Genomic DNA, 25925 nt, shown 5'->3' with positions numbered 1-25925 from the left:
TCATATTGTTTAACAAAATGGTAATGATGAAATGCATGGATTAATGAAAAAATTGCTGTACACAAGCGCCTAATTCTGAAAGGAACTAAATTATCTACTAGTTACTGATAAGTAGGCCTGTGCGAAGCGGTTAGTATTTGCTTTGGGTTTGGCCAATTCAGGGCACAGTGATTCGATTTGGTGATTCGAATCACTGTCCTGATTCGATTCAGCTGTATCTCCAAATCAGGCAGGACAGGCCCAACCCCACCTCTCCCCCACCTCTCCCAGCCCAGCAATGGCCGCCCCGCCTGCCCCAGCTCCTAGCACTTGGGGAAAAAAAAAGCCCCAGCTCAGCAGGTGCTGTCGGGTGGGGGGCAACCCCTGCTGCCCCCTACTGCCCCACGCTGCATGGGGGGCTCTGTATGAGCTCCCAACCCGCCCCCCCACTCTCCCAGCCCCATCACGGGTGCCCCTCATGGGCCAGCTCTGGTCCTTTAAGAAAAAAAAAACCTGAAGAAGCCCCAGACTCACCGCTCCTGCCAGAGGGGGTGATCCCCGCTGCCCCCCATCACATGGGGGCTCTACAGGAGCCCCCCAAGCCCCGAGGCTGCACCAGGAGCAGTGATTCGATTCGGATTTGGAGATTCAGCCACCAAATTGGGCCGAATCTCCCCCAAATCGAATCACCACCTGAAGCTTTGCACAGCCCTGCTGGTAAGCACTCTCAACTCTCACTGCTATCAGTGTTAAGTGAGATCATTAAGCACCTTCTATAAAAAAAATAATCAGCACTTCACAGAATTTGGCCCTAAGAAAAAGCAAGAGTTATGTACACACAACCCCCTTCACTGGAAACATTACGCCAAAGGCTAACTGAATCTCCCTTAATATTTGTAAAAGTCTAACTTTCTCCTTTACTGTTTCATGTTTTCCTGCTCCTCTTTCTCTTGTAGGACTAAATGGGCTCAAAAGCTGAAATATGGCACATGGCAGTCAAGGGCGACCCTGCATTATTCTGAGACTATTGAGAACCCAGGAATCTTGGAGGACACAGGAGAAAGCCCTTTTCTGTCAATCTCCCAGACTGGTTTTCTAGATCCAAAGAGTTCAGACAGTTTGAATAAGCTTCCCAACAATTAGGTTGCCTATACACGTGCTCAGAGGTGGAGGATGTGCAGGGATATTTTAATTAGAGTGGTTCCCAGACAACTGCTCTTATTAAAATGGCTCACGGTCACTGTATTAATCTCCTTTCCTTCCCGCATTTCAAAATGACCATGGGGGTGTTTTAACCAAAGCTCATTTGACAAGGTTTAGTTAAAGCACCCCCGTGGCCATTTTGAAATGTGGGAGGGGGACTTAATACACGTGATGGTGAGGTGAGGCTGGAATGTTCTAATTAGAACGCTGTCCAGACTTCATTAATCATTCTAATTAGAATGCAAATGAGCACGTCTATAGGCAGCCTTAGGTGCTTATGTGATGCAAACTAAGTTCTGGCCCTTATGAGGTCTACTCATATCCTCTACTGTATTGCCATATATTTCCTTATTTACTCAGCATGGTTCACTAATCAATCTGCCCCTGTCTCATTTCCTATTTAGCGAAAACAAACCAAGTGTATTCAGAGAGAGAGAGAGAGAAAGAATAGTTTTTCAAATGGTTAACTCCCCTTGCTGGACACTTGGGCTCAATCACATAATAGCCTTTTATGCCTTTGGAAACCTCACCTGCAATATTTAAAAGAATTACAAAAACAGGGGGATTTCCTAATGAACTTTGCATCCATACCTTTACACCACCCAGACTATATGTTTAAACCAACATGGTCATGCTCTTCTCCATGTTCCTTAATCACTCTTCTGTGGTATGCAAACAAACATAGTTGAAAAACCGAACCATGTGGCTAAATACCTTATGCAAGGGATGGCAACCTACAGCACGTGAGCCAGATTTGGCCTGTGGAACTGGGGCTTCAGCAGCTTTTAGCATCCGGGTTGCACAGAGCAGTGGTGGTAGGAAGAAGCAGCAGCAGCTGGATCCTAGTGCCAGCCGACCTTGAACCTGAGTGGGGCCGTTCTGACCCACCACTGGGAAACGCTGCTGACTGCAGCCCTATAGAGTCTTATCACAGAAATCAGAGATGGGCAGAGGGGGATGGAAACTACCCATCTTGTTTATACCATGCTAACATAGAAATCGTATATATATACACTTCCTAGTAGCGTGTCCAGTTTTAATTTAAATGCCTCCAGAGGTGGGAATTCCAGCCCTTCTACTGGGCAGTAATTACACAATGTAATACATCCAAAATATAGACATTTTCTATTTAAGTTTTGTTCATTTTTTTTTCTAAAATAATATTTGGTTTTATTGTAAAGAAGATGATTCAGAAATACATTCTATTTGGGGAGAGCAGCTCATTAGCAAAGAAGAAATACTATCGAAGTACAAGGAACAGATTCAACCTTTTCCTGGCATAGTTCATTTTACTGTATCTTTTGGTGTAATTTCAGCACTGAATTTTCCTGGCATTAATCCCACAGGCTTCCTCCTGCACCCCCCCCCCCCCCTTACAACTCCCAAGCTTCTTAATGCTGGATAATTCTGTGTTTTGGTAAATTTCTTCTATTAATAGTTGCCCTCTGTGGCTATAAAAAAATGCCTCAGTAGTCAAAAGCCAAGCCTTGCTAGCTAACAGCTGTGGAAGTCTGAATGCACACAAGACCCGACATCACACACCAGAGCCCCTTCTTGGCTCCATGTCAGAGCAAACTGATTAAATAAGGCCGTTGTCAACTTAAGAAAACGGAAAAGGAGGCCCCCCATAACAGAGGAGGGAGGGGGAGAGACTGACTCCTGCATTCGACTGAGGAAATAAGAAGGTATTTCCATTTGCTCACTAGCTTTCTTTACTTAGCAATCCCCCCAGCCTCCAATACCCTCTTGCATTTCAAGAGACAGAACAAAATGCTGCTCATACATAGAGTTGTAGGCTATGGGGCTGTAGGTTTTAAGATCTATTCTAAGCTTTCTATTTGGTTGGTTTACCTGAACAAAACCTTTCTGTTACTCCAGTCCTTTTATTGGTGCCTGGGATAACTCTGTAATAGAGATTAAAACCTATCAGCTGTGAGCAGTGTTACAAGCCAAGGGCAGAAATGCAAATCAGAGGATGCTGATTAAGCAGTACAAATCGGGAGGGGGGTGGGGAATACATCCATTTGTTTCCTGTCAAGGTGACAAAAGTGCTTTTATCTGTCAGAAAGGGAAGTGCTTAGCTTAGCAGAGGATAAAAGGAATTTCCCATATTCTCAGCATTTCAGGATGCCTCCTCTTTATGTAGATTATTCTATAGGTGACAAAGGTACCTTACATGCATGCTTCAATAGCAACATTCCCAAGGTATTTTCAGGGTCCTTTAGCCAGAGATGCACTCAAATATCTGGGTCTGCATGAACCCCAAATACTAAAACAAAGCCTACCAGGAACTGCTGAGTTTCAATTACTTCCATTGCAAACCCATGCAAAATCACAAGCTTCAGGAGGTTTTGAAATGAAACAATAAATTGGCTACTGCTTCACTTGGAACTAGGCCCAGGTTCTCAGACCTCAAGCCCGGTCTGAATTTGGAGTTAGTTACAAAACCAGTAGCCAGGCAACTTCGGCACATTTTCAAATTTCCCTGTGAACGAGCTGTTCAGTTATAAAGCTGAGGAGAGTGATTTTAAAAAAAAATGAATTCTGATTGAGGGGGGAAAGCTGAAGTTATAGATCATGAAAACTGAAGAGTTCTGTGTATCCACTAGGTACAGAGCACAAACAGCATTCGTTCGAGGTTTCCTGCCAACCCAGATCAATTCAGACCTACAGAAGCCATCTCCAAGTAGGAGAAGGACATTCATTCTCCATAGCCGTTTTAACCTGACATCCCTTTGCTAAAACTGCAACCAAGTGAGTCAGCTCCTGCCAACTTCAAAGATGAATTTCTCACGTGGCTACTGGGAACTAGACAGAGATACTCCAATCCATTTTACAATGAACACCTGTCAGACAGAAGTGACTCTGACCCACAACTGAACAGGATTTCAATAAATCCTTCAAAGGTTTTGCTGTCCTGTTATACTTCCTGAGCCATCAACTTCTCTCACAAAAGAACTGGTCTGAGGTTTGCAAAATCCTTCTTTGTTCCAGGACCAGACTGGCCACCAGAGCCCAGAAGTGCAACGAGAGAAGAATTTTTCCAAGTCCAATTTTCCTAGAGACTTTCACTGAGATCAGATCAGGTTAAAAGAAAAGAAGAAAAAAAAAAACAAAACCTGATCCGATTACATTGGAGTCTCTCTAGTTGTTGTTAATTCAGAGGAAAAGGAAATTAAAAATGAAAAACTACATTGGGGAAAAGTTAAGCATTTACTTCAAAACTCGCACATGCCAGGAAATTCAGAGTTAAAGGTGAAACTCCATTCTAAAGGCACTTCTGCTGTTCCCCAGATTGCAGGCATCTCAGAAAACTAACACGAGGTGTGCTGGACTACATAGTCACAGCGGGGTGCATCAAGTATGGAATTTCAGCCTTCCCTCTGAATTTCCTGGCTTTGGGGAGCTTATTAGATGACTGTGCCCTTAACATTTTAAGTATTATGGATGGCATGGAGTTCCCCCAATGCTGCTTCCACTGACCTTTCTGATTGCCCATTTATCTAGCTGTCCATCTATTCCTAATGAACCTGGAACCACTTCCTTAGTAACCTATGTTGATCTAAGGTGTTGAAAGCAGATGCAAGCTGGGTATGTTCAGCTGAGATTCATTAAGAAGTTGGGGACTCTAGCAAGCCAAACAAAAGCTTATAAGCTGCAAACCTGTTCAGAATAAAACGGAAAGAAAGGACTTAAAAAAATCTCATGCAGAGCAAGAATCCTGAGTTTTCCACAGCTGTGTATGAGCTCTCCGATTCCGTTTCATCCAGTATAGCTCTTGTCACATTGGGTAACACTGATTTTGCTGGTGATAAGTTGGTCTAAACATCCCACAGCAGTAAGCCTGGGCCATAAACATCCCACTTCTCGCTGGATCTGGCCATAAATTATGAAAAATGATACTGTTATAAGCTTCATAAATTTTTATAACTGGTCTTTTATAAGCATGCATTATAAACACTGCAATGGGTCCATGGGGATAAAGACATCTCATAACAGCCCTGAAAAACCTGTCACAGGGCTTTGCATTACAGTCCTTCAGGATAGCTCTGAAGGAGACATGGCACTTGGCTCCATCCCAAAACCCACACACACCTTTAAGAGTTTTTATAGGGGTTTTTCTGGGTGCTGCTTTGACTTATGGCTTAGTGGGAAGATATCATATGGACTTTGAAACTGATCTCAACTAATAAATATGCAATTCTTTAGAGTTTCTGGAACAAGCTATTTTTTGAACCTCTGTTATCGTATATTCCCCTTCAGGCATACTAGGCTCTATAATCCATCTCCCAATTCCTGACTTCCTCAGTCTCCTATGTTAGGGAGCATATCTAAATTATAACCTCTATCGCTTCCCATACTGCCCTGATTCTGGTATTGAAGTGTACCGGGTCAGTTCCTCAGTTTAGGTCAAAGACGGCAGCGTCGTCCTGCCTGCAGCTCCATGTTCCTCTCTGTCCTTTCCTCCCTCTTCTTCCTTCCCTGTGTTTCTGCTTCCTTCCTATGGCCCATCTGCCTTCCCTGTCGTGCTCTTTTCATTTGGCTAATCAGCTCTTCGCTGAGCCCCTTCAAAAAATGCAAACCACTGCTCCAAACCCTGCTCAAACCTCCAACACTTCCACAATGAACAAAAGGAACCCTGGCAGGTATCACAACATTCACATGCTATCCTCCATCTCTCCGTTCCCTCCACTTACGTGTTGTTTCCCTTTTCCACATGCCTTTCTGCCATATCTTCAGGCTACAGGCTCTTTGTGACAGGCACTACTGCTCTCTTTTTGTACCAGGCCTTGCACAAAGGGGGCCCGCATTTGGTTAGTCTCCAGGCACCACCCTTAAAAATGTACAGCACAGAATGCAGCAGTTAAATGCTGGTGCAGATATCTATAGTCGGGTGATCCTCCTGTGGCTGCTTCTGCTGGCAACACAGATAATTAAGGTGGAAATAAGCAAGCTCATCTCATGCAAAGTTACAAGCAACTGCTGTTTGTCGAGAGCTGCCTTTGGGCATTCACACTCATGGGCTTGGTGCCCCCGGCACTGAGTTCACAGAACTTCTAGCAAAGCCAATTTGGGGTTGCATGAACACTATGAATAGAAATAGCCCATACTTTGCATCACCCCTTCTCCCGCATGCATTACAAACAGCCTACTGAATTTAACATAGTTGGCTCAAATTAAAACAGAACGTCCTCCTGGTTTCTGGTGTGTGAAGGTATGTTGCACCTTCAAGTCTGTGGGAAAGAGATGAGTAGATTAACATGGAAGTCCCTAGAGACAAATTTTGTGTGAAGACAGGCAAACCCCCTATACTGTGTGTGACAGCATAAGATAGGCTTATTAGCAGGGTCCATAACTCACTCATCTTCCAAGCTGAAGCAATAGCTATAAAGAATGTGGTTATATTATGTATGGCAGATAATTCTAGATGTGATCTCCAAGGGGATCAAATGGGGATCTTAGGAGATTTGCTAGTACTAAAGGACAAATCCCACAAGGGAACAAACTCCTTTACAGAGGGAAAAGGGTTGGCAAAGCCTTCAGATAATGCCTGGCATCAGTGCTTCGTTCCCCAAGAAGAAAGGAAAAAGGATTTGCAGTGCTCAGTGTTTCTCAGTTATCCAGTATATCGCTGTGTAGTCTGGATCCATCCTTGAGTTTCAAGCTCCTGAGACATAGCCAGAGAACTGTGTAGTGCCTAATGCTGTTGGACCGCGAGGGGTGAAAGAAATTCCTGCTATTCTCTCTCCTTGTTTGCTTCTCCCTTTAAAGATGTCTTGTAAAAATGTCTCTGGTGGGAGATGAGAGATGAAAGAAGGTGGTGGTGCAAAGAGTAACTCTACAGTGTAGCCTTGATATAATGTCTCCCGTCTGCAGCAGTGTGATGGGATTTCACACCAAGATTTGTATAACTGCACATCCTGGTAAACAAAGGGGGTTTTGGAGGAGGCAGTAGAAATGTAGAATTGGCAAAGCACTAGCTTTGACTTTCATGTCAAACGACGTCTGAGAAACATCCCTCAAGAGCTTGTATCCAGACTAGTAAGGCTCCTTCCCTATTTTCCTTGCTGTTTGGCAGAGAGGACAGGAAAGGAGGTCGGCAGAGAGTTTCAATACAGTACATAAGCATAAGTGGATGTTTATAAGGCAAATCTCTGGTATCAGTCATGTCTGACAACTTTCCAACTTCAGTGGCAGCAGATTGTATGAGAACATGAGAGACCGAAGTTGTTCTGGTAGCTTTCAAATCCAGAATTTCATCTGCCATTTAACTGAACAGAGTTTTACCATCAAGGGGAAGATTTTCTATCTGCCCACAGCGGTTCATGATGAAGCCTGACGTGCAAAGCCATGATTGTATGTGAGCAGTGATTCTAGTGACCACGATCTTTGCACAGGAGTGTGATATGACATTTTTTTTCCCCCTCAGCTAGATCCTTTGAGTGAAATGGAACCAGAGATGGGTGCCATGACCTCCCCACAAGGAGTCACTCACCCCACCTGCTAAGCAGTGACATGCATGCCCAAAGATACAAGGAATATATCTTTCAGACAAGTGCATTTATTCTGTTTCCTTTCTCTAGCCATAGGGGTAACCTTTGAACTAAACCAAATACTCAAAGCCTGTGATGGAACAGGGTACAGCCTGTCCCCTTGCTATGAAACTGCTGGAGAAGACTGTGTCCAGAAGGTTTTTTTGACTGGGGAGAGCAAAGCCTTATGTATGGATAGGAATACCCTGTCTTTGGTATACTTTGCAGAACATTTGACACTACATTACCCCTTGGTACATCTACCACCAGTATGACAACATCATTATGAGAGTCCTGCATCATTGTGCCTGCTGGTACCCGCAAGCACTCACTATGCAATCCTGGCCCCTCGGTGCAGGAGATGTTGGCAGTAGTTCCCGAAAGGAAGGACAGAGAAGCAATGGTAGTGGTAGCACTGGTGCTGAAATCAACACCAGTAGAAAGGGTATTTAACAGGGCCAGTAACTGAAAGGGCAATTCTGCAGGACCTGAGCACTTTGTCCACAAGAGCAGGAAGAGACTGCAAGGAGCCTTTTTATGGAGCTATTTGTGTGGTAGATCTATGAGTGAAGTCAAGTGTTGTCAAGAAGTATCTTCAGTATTTCTTGAAACAAGAACCATAAATACAATTGTACAAGGTCCTGGAAGGAATGTGTGAAGTGTGATAGGACCAATAACAGACTATCTTGTTCATAGCTTGAAGAGTGGCCAGTGGGAATCATCTTATAATGGATCAAAAGGTGCTGGAGGCAGTTTCTATATCTCAGCCACATATCCAGGATGCCAGGGTACTGTATGGTGGCTTCCCAGAATAGGTGACATTGGGAACATATAAGGAGCTTGAATCTGTGAAATCTGGAGGCCACACATTGCTGGGGAAGACGGAGAAGCCAAGACCTCTTCATCTTTCCTCTTCTTATTTGAGGTCCAATCAGAGTATGAGCTCTTTTCCCCCAGCTTCTTGTGTGATTGAGCTTTGACAGAGGAAATTCCTGGGAGTGAATCACATAGAAGACAATGAGATGTCTTCAGCAATGGATAGTAAGGCCTGCATCAGAGGGGCGTGAGGATTCAATACATGTCCAAAGTGGCTGGAGGTGTGCAACAGGTGTGATCAGTGCCAAGTTAATCACTGACTTTGAAACACTGAACTGAGGGCAATGCTAAGGCCGGAGATGGGGTTTGAAGATCCACACCCATTCTATCAGTGAGGGCTTTGGTGCCAAGCTGGTGATTGCAAACCTCCGTTGTTGGCCTGAAGAGCTAACATGGAGGCATATGACTTAAAAGCCTCGTTGATCAATGATGTCTGTAGCCCTACCTGCTATTATTGACATGTTCTGACTGAGGCACACTGAACAGCAAACATGTTTCTCAGATTACAGAGAAAAAACAGACTTTTTAAAGCCTTCCTTGGCCTCTGTGCTAGCCATTGATGTCAGTGTTGCAACCTCAGGCCAGCCCCGAGGCCAAATTTATTTTCTGTTATTTTGGATGATAAAAGACAAACAATTCCATTAGTTTACAGGCTTGAGGGATGATGGGTGCCTGGCAGATCCAACTGGGAGAAGCTCCTAATGTTCAGCACTGTGGAGGAGGATCTCAGACAGCTGAAACCAGTGTCCTGTTACCTACTTATGGATGTCAAAGTCACTAGGGAGCACTCACAAAGATCAAACAGACATGGCTTGGGTAGAGGTTGCATGGGCTCAATCTCATAGGGTGCCCAATTCACAAGTGGGAATGTAGCCCAAAGGCCCCTTATGAGGAATATACAGTTGCTTAGGAAAAACCAACAGCCTTGTAGATGTAACTGCAGAGTTAGCAAATGAAATCACGGGCTTTAGCTTGCACAAGTACATTTTGCCTACAAAGCCTAGGCATTGAGTTCAGAAAATAAATGTTTGTATATGTTAAGATAGTAATAAAAAGCCAGTTTTATAAGATTTTAAAAGGCTTTCCTAGTTGTGTTGTATTTAAAAGATCTGTGTATATGATATGGCCAACAGCATAGATGTTGAAACACTATCAGGTTACAAATAATATTTTGCTAAACAATATTTTAGCTCATTATTACTAACACCTTGAGTTTTGAGAACTGAAGATTTATTAACACATCCGATTTCAGTTTTGCCTTTGATGTTTGCTCAGTTGCTTTTCTTGTCCACTCCTCAATGAAAACAGACTGGTCACTTTCCCTTTTTGATATTTTTGATAATGGGTTTTTAACCAAGGTCCTCACCTGGTTAATATGCACACAATTTTGACCTAAGCTACGATGGGATATTTGTTCTATGTTTCTTAATTCAATGGATGTTTTTAAAAAATTGGATGCACATTTTCTCCCTCTAGTCGTATAAATCTAGGAGACAAGTTCCCTTGACAGTGTCACTTTAAAATGCCTTTCTTATAAAAATAGTAACACGCTTGACTATACAATCTAGATGATCCTGTCGCTGCTGACATTTTCCTTCATAACCAGCCCTGTTGTTGATGATGATACAGGATATTCTAAAACACTGACTTCCGCCCCCCTCTCCAATCCTTTGAGGTGCAATGTGGAGCCCTAACAAGGTGTGCAAAGGATAGGATCTTAGCAGTAACTTCTGTTTTATGTGGGTCTTAATCATACTGCCATGATTATTTCACAGAATGGCAGGGGATCTTCTGTGATGTACAGTATTCAGTATCCACTTCTCACACTTGCACTGATATAAAATGAGGTATCAAACTGATGTAACTAATTTGAGAAATGGGTTCTTAGTACAGAATAATAGTTTATATCTATATCTTAAGCCAAAGATCTCAGCTTGCTTTACAGGCTTAAATAACTACCTTTCATAGATCTCCTCTCAGGAACAGATGTGGCACTATCCTCATCTTTCAGATGCGTAAACAGAGGTACAGAAGAGTTAAGTTAGCAGCCCAAAGTCTAGAATAGCACCTAGGAATCCCGACAGTCTGTCCCCTTCTCGCTATAACCACAGCGTGATATTCCCTCCATAAGTACATGCAGAAATCTAAATTAATATAGCATTAAGGGGCCTTGAATAAACTGTCTACCCTTTAAGAAGTCTTGGTTGAGGTCTGCCTGAGAATATTTAAATCTCTCTCTCTCACCTCAGGTGCTCTTCCCTCATGCCACATGACCTTTTTATGGTTTCAGGTCCTACACTCTGGGGGCTTGAGCTAAAATCGGCTATGTAACACTATAAAATACAGTTTATAATCTACCACTTACGGGTTTTCCCAAGTTGCCTGTTTGAATCTAATGCAGTTTGAAGGGAAAGGAAATTTAGATTCAGTGGCAAGTCAGTATTGAAGACTTCGCTCTCACTGAATGTATTTGAGTGCAATTACCCAAGGGGGGAAAAGAAAAAAAAAAAGCAGAAGAGAACCAACAACTCAAGGGGGATGGACAGCTAGCAGACCTGTCCATATTCAGTCTATTGTTCACTAGTACTATTATAAACACCTCAATTTTAAGAAGTTTCCTACCTGTAAGGAGAATAGGGGTCAAAACATGTCTTGGTGACATCAGTTATCTCCGGGTTACAGCACTCCCCATCATCAAAGCTGTATCTTTCATAGTTACAATCCATGTCACACACCCCATTTTGCTTCTTCTTGTTGAACAGAGCATGACGCACATGCCGGCAATCCCCTCCATCATACCCAGTCAGGGTGTGATTGCACTCAGGGTCACAGCTTTCATCTCCAATCTTGCTGATGTCACAATTGGCTAGGATGAGCCGGTGGCGAAGTGAGGAGTTCTTCACCTCCAGCACCTCCAGCTCCCAGGTAATATTGTAGTGGCTGAAGGCCTCGTTCAGGTGCTGATGCTGAAACTCAATCTGCTCACGGCTGACCGTGGGATTTTGGTGCTTGTCATCGTAGAGGTTCACTACCCGGTAACGTACCACCTTGTTGCGGCGGAAGCTTGGGAGCTTGTTGTAGCTGGCAATCACGTCCACATTGTCACAGACTGTCTGTCCACAGAGAGGAGGATCCAAGCTGGTATCCAGCAAGTAGCTATGGTGATGGCTGAACATAATCTGAGGACTGCTGCCATCTTTCATAGGAGACCAGGTGCTTTTCACATTCAGTAAACTGTCTTGAAGAACTAGCTGAGGTAGAGGGGTGCCTTGTCCATGAATAGCCTGGCCCATGTCCCACAAGATCTCCTGCTGAGATTGGGCTGTCCTCCAAAAGCTGAAGTGCTCTATGTAACCCCGATAGTTCTGGTTTAGGGCATTTCCTCCAATCATGAGCACCTTGCACTTCAAGGTCAGAAGGCTGAAGATGCTGCCCACCTGCTCCCCGCTTGTAGCCACCTGGGCACCATTCACATAGAGTTTCATCAGGCGCCCATCATAGGTGGCAGCCAGGTGCACCCACTGATTAGGGAGGTAGCTGCGATGTGCGGCAATGGTGGTAACTTTGCGAGCACGGTCTGTCTTCAGCGAGAAGAAATAGCGGGGGTCTCTATTGCCCTGGTCACTGATGGTGTTTATCCCCAGGACCCATCCTCGGTCACGAGAGGTGTAAGAACATTTGTCATATAGTCCTATGTGCCCCCAAAAAAGAAATATAAATAAATAAGAGTTGCAGAACAGGCTATTTAACGTATTTATTTTTTAATTAATAACATGTATATATAAATATGTATATTAAGAAGGTTGAAGTAGACTAGCCATGTCAAACCATCTGATGAGCAGGTGGCTATAGAAGAGGACTTAGTATCACAGGCTAAGGGTTGCCAAAGGCATGTCATATGAATCAATGCAGCTCCCTTTCTGTGGCCAAAGACCAGAATTGTTTTGCAATCCCGCAGTGGCAGAGTGGAAGTGCATTCTCCTTATATGTATTTGAGCCATAAATTTGATGTCACTTGTTTAAACCAAGCAGAGTTTCAAGATATGTCCTTAATAACTAATTCTCTCTCCCTCTTTGCCTATGCACATACCCCATATCCCTTAAATCTTTGTTCAAAAATTCTAGCAGGAGAAAAATATCTCATTTAATTCTAGCACAGCCTGCAAAATTATGCATGGCTAGGATTCTCATCGAAGCCCAGACCAAGTGGAATGTGTGTGCCTTACTCCTTCAGGCTGTTTGTAAAATCTCTCCCCATGAAAATTGGTGAGAAAAATATATGCACACTTACACTGGAGTCACTGTATTACAGAGTCGTAGTAATGCTCTACAAGGTGATTATCTGTATGCTCAAAGAAGAGTATCCATTCGCTGCCCACAACAGAAATATATGCTAATCACGTCTTGTATACAGTATAGGTCTATACCTCAAGAGTGGCATAACTAGGGATGGTGATAAGGACAACTCCCCTGGGCTCTGACTTGGGGAGAGGGATGGTGGGGGCACAAAAAATGGCTGCTGTTGGCAGCTGCATATTTGCAATCATGAACCAGAAGTTGCTGTTTCCGCTTTGCCCTGGGTACCTGCCTGCACCCCTACACTGCTGTAGGCAGTTACATGTCTACTGCACCCTGACTTGTATGCAAATAAAAAGCTCAATTTTAGAACATATGGGGAAATGACAGAGAGGTAGGAATGAAAAGAGAACTCCAAGGAATGAAACAGGCCCTTTTCCCAAAGACTCGGGGAACTATCTCCTTCCACTGTGGGTCAGAGAGCTCTGGAGGACAGGTGAGAACTGGGTGGGACATCTGGGGTCCTCCTTTCAGATCTTAATGGCTAGGATTCACAAAACAAGGAATATAGGTGGACACACCTTGATCAGGGTGGAGTGGGGGAAGTGTTAAGGACTTCAATACCAAATAGCATTCTAGCACACATGCATATGAATAAGCCCTGTCCCACCCTCTGCTTCCAGATGTCTGACTGGAAATCTTAAATCTTTGATGGTTCAGTCTGTATTTAAAGACTAAATATCCCCTTACTTCACCCTTGCACCCTAACCTTCCCAGCACCACCACCAAACAGCATCTTTTGCTTCTAACGCGGAACAAGTTGCTCAACAGCCATCTGTTAACAATCACTCATTAACAGTGTGGTCTTGTCTAGTATCAACAGAGCAGAGGTTACAGGAGTGTTCAACTGTATTTTTTTTCCTCCCCCCTTCTGTCACCCACCTTCCCTCTCCCCCCTTCTCCTCCTTGCCCCCCTCCAAAAAAAACCCCTCTGATGGGAAAGTCAAAAAATTGTACACAGGTCTTTTTTTTCTGCACTCTGTTATTTTGCTAGGGACTCTAAGCTCCCCCTTTTCCTGTTTCCTTTGGAAGAGAGATCTCAGGGTTAGGAAGGTAATGTGTTTATTCATCTGTAGGGCGCACTCAGTTCAAAATCTTTTCAAGATCAGCTTCAAGCTTACACTGATTCTTCTGATCACGAGAGAGAAAGAATGAGACCGGAGAGGGAAAACAAGCTGCTTTTAAAATGACATTTTCCAATCAGGCTGAGGTGGATGTTTACCTGGGAAATGAATGTTATCATACTGCCAGTGATATTTTGGGTTAAGCTCTCCCTGGGTATTTCTTTGCAAAATGTACTCACTTTTAGAGGTATAAGAACGTACATTCTCTTTTGCATTTTTATAGATTTATGTTATCTCAAATATACTACGGTACCTTTATTCATATGACAGGTAATATGGTACCTACTGTGGTGATACATGCAGAGTACCAGAATGAACAGGGGGAAAACGGAGGATAGGTCTCCTACAGGTAAGCTCTTGGGACTAAAAATGCAAAATTGAAATACCTTTATGTGAGTCCAAAGGAGCTCTCATGGATGAAAGTACAGAGCAACCTAAGGGTATGAGGGAGACCTAGGAAGTGTAGGGGTGCAGAGACAACTCCCACGCAGTTTTAAGAGAGGCCTGAGGGTTAACAAGATGTGGTCAACTCTTGCTTATCATCAAATGCAAACTTTTGTTGATTTGAGGAATATTTAAGAAGCTGCATGTAATGGCAGGATATTCATACTATCCAAAGATGGAGACATAAAGATATATAAGAAAAACTATTCCTTAAGGGTAATTTAAAATGCCGTTGGATTCCTTCTTTTAGGGTTACATGACTGTTTCTAGAAGCTCAGGCTTTCTTTCTGACATGGAAAATTTTAAATAGCAAAAATGTGGGGTAGCAATTATAAGGAACTTTAGGTATAAATGGTACAACACCCCTCAAAATGACAGACATTTCAGAGGTATACAACATTGATCACCGACCTTTCCCTTGCAGTGAATCCCCCATAGGAAACTCAGTAGCTTAAAGGGCTTCCAGAGTCTCTGATGGGCAGCTAGTTTCCTCTGTCTTGGGACAAGTTTCCAGGTCTGAAGTTCCCGGTCAGCCCTGCCATACCGACTGTCTCCAAATAAGCGACCTCAAGGCTTCCAGAGTCAAGCTTTGAATTTTGTGTCCTAATCTGGGCTAAAGAAAAGTCTCTGAAAACTAAGAAGCGTACAGAATAGAAATTCACTTTCCATCCAGCTTGAAAAGCCATTCTCCTCTCTCTCATGCTGTAGGATGCTAGTGATTGACCTCAGCTGAATAAATGGAGCTGCTGGAAGAATACTACAGGATAGTAGTGATCTCTGTCCTTCCTTTGTGCACTTTGGCTCTGATGTGATGCAATGTGGCTTGAGCTTGACTCAAACGCCTGCTATCAATTCAAGATTTATAGCAAGCCAAATGAGGACAAAAACAGTGACAATGGAAACACCCATAAAACAGCTACTGAAGGGAAGGAATTTAAGATTCTGATTCCTCATGCTTTTTTGGTTTAGGGCAAAGACCAGCAATAAAATCAAAAGAGCTTGTCACATACGGTATTCTTTTCTCCAGCTTTCATCGGTTGCAGGTACCCAACTGTTGTTACAAATGCTGGGAGGACGTGAGTGAAAAATAAAACTTAACATTTGTTTTTCCTACAGCAGGTACATACACACACATACATGCACACTCAAAGTGCATGATTTTCACACAAAAGGGCATACAGAGTTCTGCAAGTTTCTAATTGCATGCTACAGGTGAGATGAAACAGTCTGTGTTGCTAATGTAAGAGTCCTAAAATATTTGTTTTTGCTCAAGCCCTGGATTAAGCAAGAATCTCAGCTTTCATTTAAAATGATGTTGCAGAACAATGTTCTAACCGGTGTCATTGGGGCAAAAACCCTAACTCATTTTAAGATGGATACTGTAAGGTTATGAACAAGGATTATATAATGCAATTTTCTGCAACAGTCAGAAGCTGGACTTGAAAACCCAGAGGGTCACTTCCAGTCCTAAGTTATATTATCTTCCAAATATAAATAAAGCTTAGAACTTCTGCTTGTGGGGAATAGTTTGGAAACGTACGCCTTACAAGCTCAAATCCCAAAAGGCAAAGCAAAGCATAACAGTGCATTTATCATTTGTAGAAATCTCATTATGTTTAAGCTGGGCTCATGGTTTTATAGAACCTAAGCTATGACTGCTGTAATATATCTTTGCTAATCACAACAGGCCACCTGCAGGGTTTATGCACCCCTTAAAGCAAAGTGGGGCTTAAGGGTTTAGGGCAGACTGAAACAGTGCACCAGCCTTCTATATGCACTCTGCACAGGGCACAACTGAGCACTGTTAGTGTAGTATGGAGCACCGATGTGTGAACTTCTGCAAGATCACTTGAGGGGCATAAGACACTGCTGTAGCTAAGCCCAAGATGCTGAGGTCACAGCAGAGGGTGATCATCAGGAATCGCTAGAGAAGCTGGGACACACATCTAGAGACTTTCACTATTAGAGTAATAAGCACTCTCCGTGGGCAGCATTTCAAAGTAGAGGAGCTAAAGTAGCCAAGCAAACTGTTGTAATCCACTTGCAGTTCATCAGGAACAAACTCCAGGCCTCCCCGTCACTTCAGCACTGTTTCTTGTGTCTTGCTAACTGCAACTTCCTAGTAATCATCTAAGCTGCACGATTATCCAAAATCTTTAATCAAAATAATTTTTCCCATTTAACTGAGTAACAGGGCAACAGGGCTGATTGTGGCATTTGTGGGGGAAGGGGAGGGGTATCAGTTTGATATGGATACAGTGTGCTACAGAGTTCGGGAAAGAAGAGGGCAAAATAATTCCCTGCACTTCTGAAAGTTGGCCGTGTCTGCTTTGCTGGGAGAACACAACCAGAGGTGACAGGACTCCGTTATGAAAGGGGAATTTAGGTCAACAATCAAAGCTGCAGTCAGGGGGCCCAAGAACAGGGAACTAAAGGTTGGGCTGGGTATTTTTTTTCCCCTAGCATGCTTTAATCGTTTAGTATCAAAGCTGCAGAGGAACGCTTGAAAGAACAAATATTCTACAGGAACCTATAGAAAGCTTTTATCTGTCCAGAGGAAAATAATTAAAACAGACAGATTTGGGTTAAGTATCCCCATGTTCTATGCAATTGGATAAGTCAGGGAAGATCCACTGGATAAGCATCTCAAGTTCTGCACTGGTATGACACTGAACCCAATATAGTTTTGTGGAGGGAAAGAATAATCTCTCTTCCCTCTCTCTGCCTCTCCCTTCTCCCACAACAGTTAAATAATTCAAACTCCAAGGTACTTAAGGACACATTTCCATCTATACAGTTTCTGATACTGCTAAGAGGCCTTTAAGACTCTTCCAGGAGACAAGGAGCAACTCAGACAAACCACCTGGGAAATCATTCAGGTGAAGACATCATGCTCAGGTCCAGTAACAAGTAGTTATCATCTGCCGCCATCAATTTAGCTGAACTGAGATAGAATACTTCTCATTTACCTACCAGGCACTGGTATAGGATTTAGATCCAGGAAAGACAGACTTTTACATACTTTCTTTTTGGACATGAGAGGCAAGATTTGCAGACTGGTTTATGCATGAACTTCAGTGGAGCTATGCTGATTTACACCAGATGTTAATTTGATGTATGGTTCCCTGTGATACTGCAACCTTTAGATTATGAACCATATGGGCTAAGGACAGACATTACACATAAACCAGTTTAAGTGATCAGAAACTGGTTTAAACCTGTAACAGAAGAGATGTTCAGTGCACATAAACCAGTTTGAAAATGGCTGAAACCGCTTTGAGATAGACCTGGTTGAATGTAGTATCAGACTTAACTGATTTGGGTCAAACCAGTTTATGCAATGTCTGTCCCAGACTCCTTGCTGGTTTAACTTAAATCAGACTCCCCTAGCATCCCAGCATGCTCTCTGGGTTGCATGGGGCTCTCTGCTCCACAGCAGGGCTGGCCCCTCCCCTCTGCTCCCTGGCTGCAGCTTGATAGAGACTGCAGGGAACCGTGCCTTCCCCCCCCCCCCCACTCCCCTCCCGACTCCCTGCTAAACAGGGATTCCCTGGTCCCCTCTGCCTTACACAGACACCTCAGCATTAGCTAGCAGACCACATGCTGGCTACAATCTGCTGTGGCAGATGGGACAAAGGCAGAATCAGCCGGTAGTTGGTAATGTCCCTCTGTTGTTTTCTTAATGGGGTGATAAACACTGTGTTATCAATTCCCTGTTGGGCTGGTCAGAAGGGGTGGGGGAAACACATTCCTAATCAGAATGTCCTGCTGGAGCCTGGTCATGCCTCCCTCAGTTTAGCACTGTGGATGGGAAGGGAGGGCTGCTCTAGCGCCTTCCAGCTTCTAGCCTGAACCACTGCAGGCATGTGCCTGCATTTCTGGGATGTCTGTGCAGTTACAAACTGATTCAGCCTAGCCAAGTTAGACTAACCTGCAAAGATTGAATCAATTCAGGGGGGTGGGGAGGATGTATTAATTAAAGGTGCCCAAGTGCCACGTGTCAGCATCCCCATGCTTAAAAGTAGCAATGGGGCACCTTAAATTAAAGCTCATCAAATGAGCTTTACTTTAAAGCACCCTACCACCATTTTTCAACACGGGAATGCTGATACATGTGACACTGGAGGCTGCTGGTGTGCATTAATTTCTGCGCTCCAGCAGACTAGATTAATCGAGTCTTCTCTTACACACTGGATTTACAGCACGTCAGAGCAGCCTCGCTGCACATCTACAGGAGCCCACAGTGATCCTTACACTTGACATGATTCCTTGTAAAGTCCAAATGGGGAAGCAACAGAGGGCGTAGTTATAACAGTGATATGAATTTGCAGTTGTTGATTATGAACATTACATAAAGCTTTGGTTTCTGATAACCAGATTCTGTAGATTGTAGTATAGCAGCTTCTGGACAGTGCAGCCCCAATAATGTTAGCAATACCTCACTGAGCCTCCTTATAACAATAAACCTGCCATCTGTGCACAGCTGCCTCCAGGAAACAGATCTGGTGGGGTAGGGTCAGTAAAATTACTGAATTACAAGGGATTGTGACAACTAAAGATGCAACAAGCATTGCAAAATATGATGGTACAGAAGCCTGTGCTTGAGTACTACCCTGTAGGGCACTTAAGCAGGATCATCCTTTACTGGGTATCCTCTTCAAAAGTCAGCGAAGATCCACCAGCTCCAGTAAAAACAGTATCAGTAAAAACAAATGTGAGTGAGGTTTGCTTCTTATCTAGATCTCCTCAAGCTTTTCTTAATAAAGCTGCAGACTCTTGTGGAAAAGGGTACTCAGTTAGTAAACTGTAACCATTTCTAATCCAGGTGCTTCAAAAACACAGTCAATCAATAAATAACCAACAGCTTCTGTAATTACTTTTTGGTATGCATTGATACAAAAATTAATATAAGGTAAATTTGGCAGTTAACCCCTCCCCTTTATCCATCCCTGCTGTAATTTCAAGTTCTTGCTCTAAGCTGAAGGGCATCCAAGAATTTCAAAGAAAAAAAAAAGCTTCAAAGAGGTTTAATATGTACAAAACAACATATTTTCCCAGGTCCTGTTCTTGGAAATGGCTGAACTTTTCTAGGTGAAATTAAAAAAAAGTCAGTCCAAGGCAGACACCCAGCAGGGAAATTTTCAACTCAAACAGTTAAAGTTCACAAACTTATGAGCAAATGAGCACAGGGTCATTTCATGGAAAGTGTCAGGCGACCTTAATAACAGGCAGCACTACTTAACTATTAAGGGGTAGTCTTGCTAATACGACCATGAAATTGCAGGCTTTATCATAATTCATAGACAAGGGATCTGAATTAAAAGCATACAGGCAACCTTAATTTTGGCATTTTCTAACATTTGAGTGCTTGGGCTTTGCTGCCCTAAGTAACATTCTTTTAACATAGCTTTTCTGTGTCATAAGTGCAAAGGCTAAATCTTGAGGCCTTCCATCAGGTTTTACCCAGGCAAGATTTCAATGGGAGCTTGCCAGTGCAAGACCCACTTTTTGGCCTGCCATAACAGAGCAATGTTTGATATTTATGAAAGTGTGATATCCTATAAATACAGAACTTGAAAACAGAAGTCCTTTGAAATGCTTGCTGGCTGGGCTCATGTGGAGTGTAGCACCTGTTGATTTGGATGCCCATCCAACTAGTAACTTCTACGCAAGTAAGAGAAACTGCTCAAAATTAAGTGAGAACAAGGTTTCTTAATGGATTTCTAGAACTTCCACCTTCCAGCCAGCCAAAGTGATTGAAAAAAATGACCACCTCCCACGGTGCTGGCATTTCTTCTTGTGGCGATCATATTGGGTGATGTGGTTATAATGGGTGAGCTCAGTCATATGGCAAAAAAAGAAAAAGCGATTTTAGAAAGAAGTCCATTATCCAGTTCATTTTAACCTCAGAAGAGACAAGTTGGGAATGAGCGTGTTGGGCAAAGGCTCTCATCAGTTCCTCCTTCATCTCAATCAGTGCATAAAGCTTCAGTATAAATACTCTATTTACTTTAAAGAATCCATTTCAAGGTATATGCATGAAAACACACACACACATACACAGGGGCAGGTACATACATACTGACAGAGAAGGACATATTTACAGACACCCAAGAAATATGCATGGAGGAAGTTGCCCACAAACCTGTTGTATATTTACACGCACACACACACATTCACACACATGTTTGGTGTCAAGCACATTATCTCGACTCACACAACTCTTACCTCCCAGCAGAAACATCAATTAAACCTCAGAGTTCTACGGGAAAATAATATTTAGCCTTCTACCTGCTAACTCATCAGTGATGTGTATAGCTCTTCCCACTTTTGAGGGTTAAAATCAGGCAGCAACCACTTCAGAGAAGTTGTGAGGTAGCTCCCAGCACAAGCTAAATAATAAGTGATATTTCTGAGCTCCTTTATGGCCAGCTTTCCATGCTGCCTGAAACTGGGTCAAAAGAGGTCAGGGTACCTCAGAGTAGAGCCGACAGCCAGAGCGTCCCAGGGGGAAATGTCTCGAAGGGATTAAGGGGCACATCTGTGTCATTGGACAAGTGCATACAATACCCATCAGCTGACCGGGACTTCAAAATGCCATTTAATTTCATAAGCTCAAATCAGCTTCTGTGCCTGACTGAGCTCTGCAAGTAAATCAGCTGCAATCCTGGCCAAGCTAGTAGCTGGGTAGGAAAAGTGCCAGACATTTTGCCCTGTAGAATACTTGTGTTGGCCGGGAGTGCAGAATAACAAGGAGGTGTGTGTTTGTGTGGGGAGGGGGTGGGGTAGGGAGAAGGCAGAGTATGCAAGTGAGGTTGGCTGTAGCGCTGTCAAAATACACCGGAGAGAATGGGGGAAGGGGAACACAACTTGTTTTGCTCTTCAAAACTCCCTTGCTACTGACCTTTCCAACAGCTTGGAGGGCAGCGCTGGAACCAGCTGAGCAGTTAGTTGTTACTCCCAGCTGCAGAGGGGATAGCTTTTACACTGCGCACAATGGAAAGTGTGGGGGTAGGGCTGGAGAACAAAGAAGGGAGCACTAGCAGCACCTAAAAGTAATAGGAGGGGCACATAACCTTGCAACCTTTGCTAGGCCAGGCAGATGGCTAAAGTCCCCAGTACCATTCTTCTACTCTCCCCTCCCCAACAGAAACCCCAAGATCAATACAACCCTAGGTACCAGCTCAGAAAACTGTAAAAATCATATCAGATGAGGTTCTGCCCCTCTGGGAATCCACAACCCTAATCAGGAGTTACATCCTTTATTGCATTTTTCTCACAAGACTTCAACTTCTTTTCTATATGCTAGATGCTATGGAAACAATAAGGACATATGCAGACTCTAAAAACAAACCTTTTAGGTCCAATTTGTACACAAGGACGCGCTAACTTCACCCTGCGGAAGAATTGGGATTATGTCTTTTCCTGCCGTCACTTTTGAAGTGCATCCTGTTCTTATCTAAGCACGAGTATTTTGTGACTCAAATTCTCCTCTCCATACTCACTACCTCCAAACTCATACACCAAACCACAGAGATATTTCTGCTTTCTAGGAAATGTTCAGCTGCAAAAAAAAACAAAACAAACAACCCTCCCCACCACCACCAAACCCTCCCTCAAATGATCTGCTATAGCATGCATTCTTGATAGGATGCAGGCTCCATGCATTAACTTGGAAACATATAATTTAAGAGTTACATTTACAGCTCAGTCTTCTTAACCTAACTCTGTTTGTTGGGTGCAATTTTCTTCCTGCAAATACTGAGCCTGTACTTTTGCACACACAATGAACTGTAACCACAAATATGAAGAATCACCTGACTGCTTGATTTGCAAGCACAAATACCTAGAGGCCAAACCAAAAATCCTTCAGTTTGCAATTTAGTCCAGGTACAAAATGCGTGCACAGACAAAACTGTACCTGTGAAACTGAAAACTCTTGCTGAAAAATCAGACCCTTAAATCTTAAAGGGCAAGATGTGATAGTGAGGTGCAAATTTCCAAAAGGGTCAGGATTCTAGTTTGGTTTCCAGAAGCCTCCCCCCACATCAGATGCTTTTCAAAAGTAGCTGATCTTCTTGAGTCTGCAAAACTTGGAGTAAAATATAATGAGAACAAGCTTCCTTGGAAGTTTTTTTGGCAATTGTTGTGTTTTAGTTGGGCTGCAGGAAATATCACGTGTCTAACCTTTTAAAAAATGTTTCAGCCCTTCCACCTCTGGTTGTATCTGAAACCAAAGAAATGAAGAGTAACAAAATAGTTTTAAAATGTGGATATTCTTCTCTATAGGGCTAAATCTGAATTTTAGGCAAAAATTCTTATTTTATCTGAACCATCTCCAACTGGAGACCTTTCAGGACTCGAATTACCTTCATTAGGTCTTTGCTTCATTTTGGGAGGCCTGCAACTTCCATGAAGTCATTTGAACAGGTTAGTTCAGCATTGAGTGAGCGTGCCATACTGGACCACCATTGTATCCCAACACTTTGAGACAGACCACCCAGCAAGGAGCTGACAACCAAAAGTGTTACCATCCATTGTTAAAACTTCAGCATTTTCTTCTTTATTTGCAGAGGATGCCTGTTGAGCTAACGTAGCATCTTCAGTGCTCTTAAGGTTCCAGCTTCTGAAAGGAGATCCCAGAATCACTCCCTGGAGGATAAGCTCCTGGGGTGAAATCCTGTCTTCAGTAAAGGCAAAGCCAGGTTTATCATCAAGAAGACTAGGATATCACGCTTGGTTATTATACTGCCTTGAGACACATACACTGCTCTGCTTTTCTACAGGGAGTGTCTAGAGCACTCTGCAGTTGAACAGCCCGTTCTTGCCAGTATATGGAGCTCCCTTTGCTAATGTGCCAATGCATAGTCAGACTCTGACCCTGACAGCCCCTGCTGCGACTCGGGTGGACTGAATTATTAGTGCACCGTCAGGGAGGATCAAGGTAAAAGCTGACTAAGGAAGAAAATTAGATTGTAAGCTTGCAAAATAGTTTTCTTCGAGACTTGTTATATTACCTGAGCCTCACAGCTTTGGTTTTCATGTGTGCTTGACTTGGCTGAGAGAGACAACATATGAAACTGCCATGAAGCTTTGTGGGATGTGTGAATGCCTGGTGAGAAGGATTACCTATCACCCTATCACACACAGGCACACACCCACAAAACAACTATTTCCATTCTTAAAAATATAAATTGTGGTAGGCAAAAAGCATGAATTAACTTACCATTTACCTGCACAACCCTGGGGGAGGGGAGGAAGCACAAGCCCCTCTCCCCAAAACCAGGCTGCTGCTGCAGTTGGCCAGCCACATCTCTGCCACGGTCTCATTACACCCCTGTATTTGTCTCCCTCTCTCCAAAATCTGCATCTGGGAAACTTATGCAAGATCTCCCAGCGTTACTGAATTTCAGTCTCCCAGAAGATGATGTTTCTGTGTTGTTCTTAAGGAACTAGCCCATTTCATTGTTCACAGACAGAATTCCTTTTAGGAAGTCAGAAAGGTCCAGTGGCCAAAGCACTAGGCTGAGATTTAGGACACTGGGTTTCTAGTTTTGTCACTGACCTGTTGCGCATCATGGGCAAGTCTGTCTACTTCCCTGTGCCTCTGTTTCCCCTCCCACCATTTATTTCCACATATACACCTCTTTTCAAGGGGCCGTTATAAAATAAACAAAACCAAAACCAAGAAAACTTTCCAGGGCTAGCTTGGGTCACTGGCAAATCACTAAGACAAAACAAGGGCAACACTGATACAGAAACAATGCCTGCCTATCTAAACCTGGAAGCGCTCACAAACACATGCCACACATCAGCAGACTTGCAGCGGACTATGCCACCACAAAAGCTGGCTCTATAGTCTCCAAACCTATGTGATATCTCAAATGTGAATATCGGCAAACATCTGGTGAAGTGCTATTGAAGACAGAGCTGTTAAATATTAAAAAAAAAAAAAAATTAAAGAAGTTGTAACTGCCTTTTTGCTGTGCGCTCCTGTATAGTTACCAATGGAAGAGCTGTATGTTATACACAGCACTCTTTCTCAAAGTTACAAGGCTAGGAATGCTGGAGTCACTGAACCCACCTATTTAGTTTGATGCACAGTCCCACACACCATTCAGCACACACATGGGACCTGCCCATGTGAAGGGGGCACCATATCTCCCAGGATCTACAGGAAAAGGCTAGTATCCTATTATCTTCTTTTTACAGATGGGAATACTGAATAGAGGACCAAATAATGTGCTTCTGTAGATCATATGCAATTACAGTGGTCAAGGGAATTTTGCAAGATAGCGACCAAAAGCAGAAACTATGCCGTGGGACCAAAGTCACTGACAAGACCCAGGAACAGAATATAGAAGTCCTGACTCCCAGGCCTTTGCCTTAGCCACTAAATCTCAGTGTCGACTATTAAAAAGGGTGGTTTGCTGATTGGGCCATTTGTGGGCCAGTATATTTTTGCAGTACCAGCTGTAAAACACCAGAGTTATCTTACAGTAGATATTAGCACCTGTGATTTCATGTCTTCTTGCTGGCCATTGATAACAAATGTTAGTGCAGGACCAAGAAGCGACTCCAAGCAGTCTGCATTGTGTGAAATGCAAAGGGACACTGCAGGCGTGTCTACATGAGACATTTACTGCACAGTTGACTAATTAGCTGCAAAGTAATCATTTGGCATCTACATGTGCTCCCCTATTAGGCTGGAGTAAACTAATTTCTCCACAGCAGGAAAGTACTTGTAAATACAAGTAAATACTTGTAAACACAAATACTATGCTGCTGCTAAGTAAAAAAAACTCCATGGTAGCACACGTGTGTATGCTGGAGGGGCTGGCTGGGGCATGAGGGTGCTTCAGTGCTGGGGGTGCTTGTTGGCTAGCCCCATGCTGAAGCTCCCTTGTACCCCAGCCAGCCCCTCCACAGCACGTTGAGCTGGGGGAGCAGCCCCGGGATGGCAGGCTGACCCCTGGGACTCCCTGCCAGCTGGGGCTGCTCCAACTGGGCTCTACATGCTGTGCATGAATCAACTCCAGAGCTTATTGCTCCAGAGTTAATTGCTCCCAAAAGCATGTTCAAATGCTGCACTCAGGAGCAATAAACTCTGGAGCAGTAAGTTCCACAGCTTATTCATGCACCATAATTGGATATATAGACACACCCTGCTTGTATCATTCTGTTCAGTCAACAGTTCTGCTTCTCAACATGGGAAAACAATGACTGTGAAGGAAACATATGCATACCTGCAGAAGAGGCAAGAGAATCACTCAAGAGAGAAAAGATGGGAGAAATAGATTAGGATGCCATGTGACAAAATATACTTCTGCCTTTCTGCCTCGTGCTCTCTGCCATGTGAATTCTTTTGCTACAGCAGCTAAGGGGACCATTCTACACTGAAAAAGACCTT

The 25925-nt window shown here is 43.4% G+C and overlaps 1 protein-coding gene across 1 annotated transcript in view; it reads right to left on the bottom strand.

The window, feature by feature from the left end:
- PAPPA (pappalysin 1) overlaps positions 1 to 25925 on the bottom strand; it is a 229752-nt gene that overhangs the window by 185655 nt on the left and 18172 nt on the right. Inside the window, exon 2 of the mRNA XM_006267917.4 lies at positions 11214 to 12282. Coding sequence (XP_006267979.2) covers positions 11214 to 12282 — 1069 coding nt within the window. The remainder of the gene's footprint in view (positions 1 to 11213; positions 12283 to 25925) is intronic.

This window comes from Alligator mississippiensis, chromosome 12, assembly GCF_030867095.1.
Source record: "Alligator mississippiensis isolate rAllMis1 chromosome 12, rAllMis1, whole genome shotgun sequence".
In the NCBI taxonomy this organism is placed as follows: domain Eukaryota; kingdom Metazoa; phylum Chordata; order Crocodylia; family Alligatoridae; genus Alligator; species Alligator mississippiensis.
The sequence above is the reverse complement of the archived record's forward strand: the minus strand, read 5'-3'. Positions and strand labels throughout refer to the sequence as shown.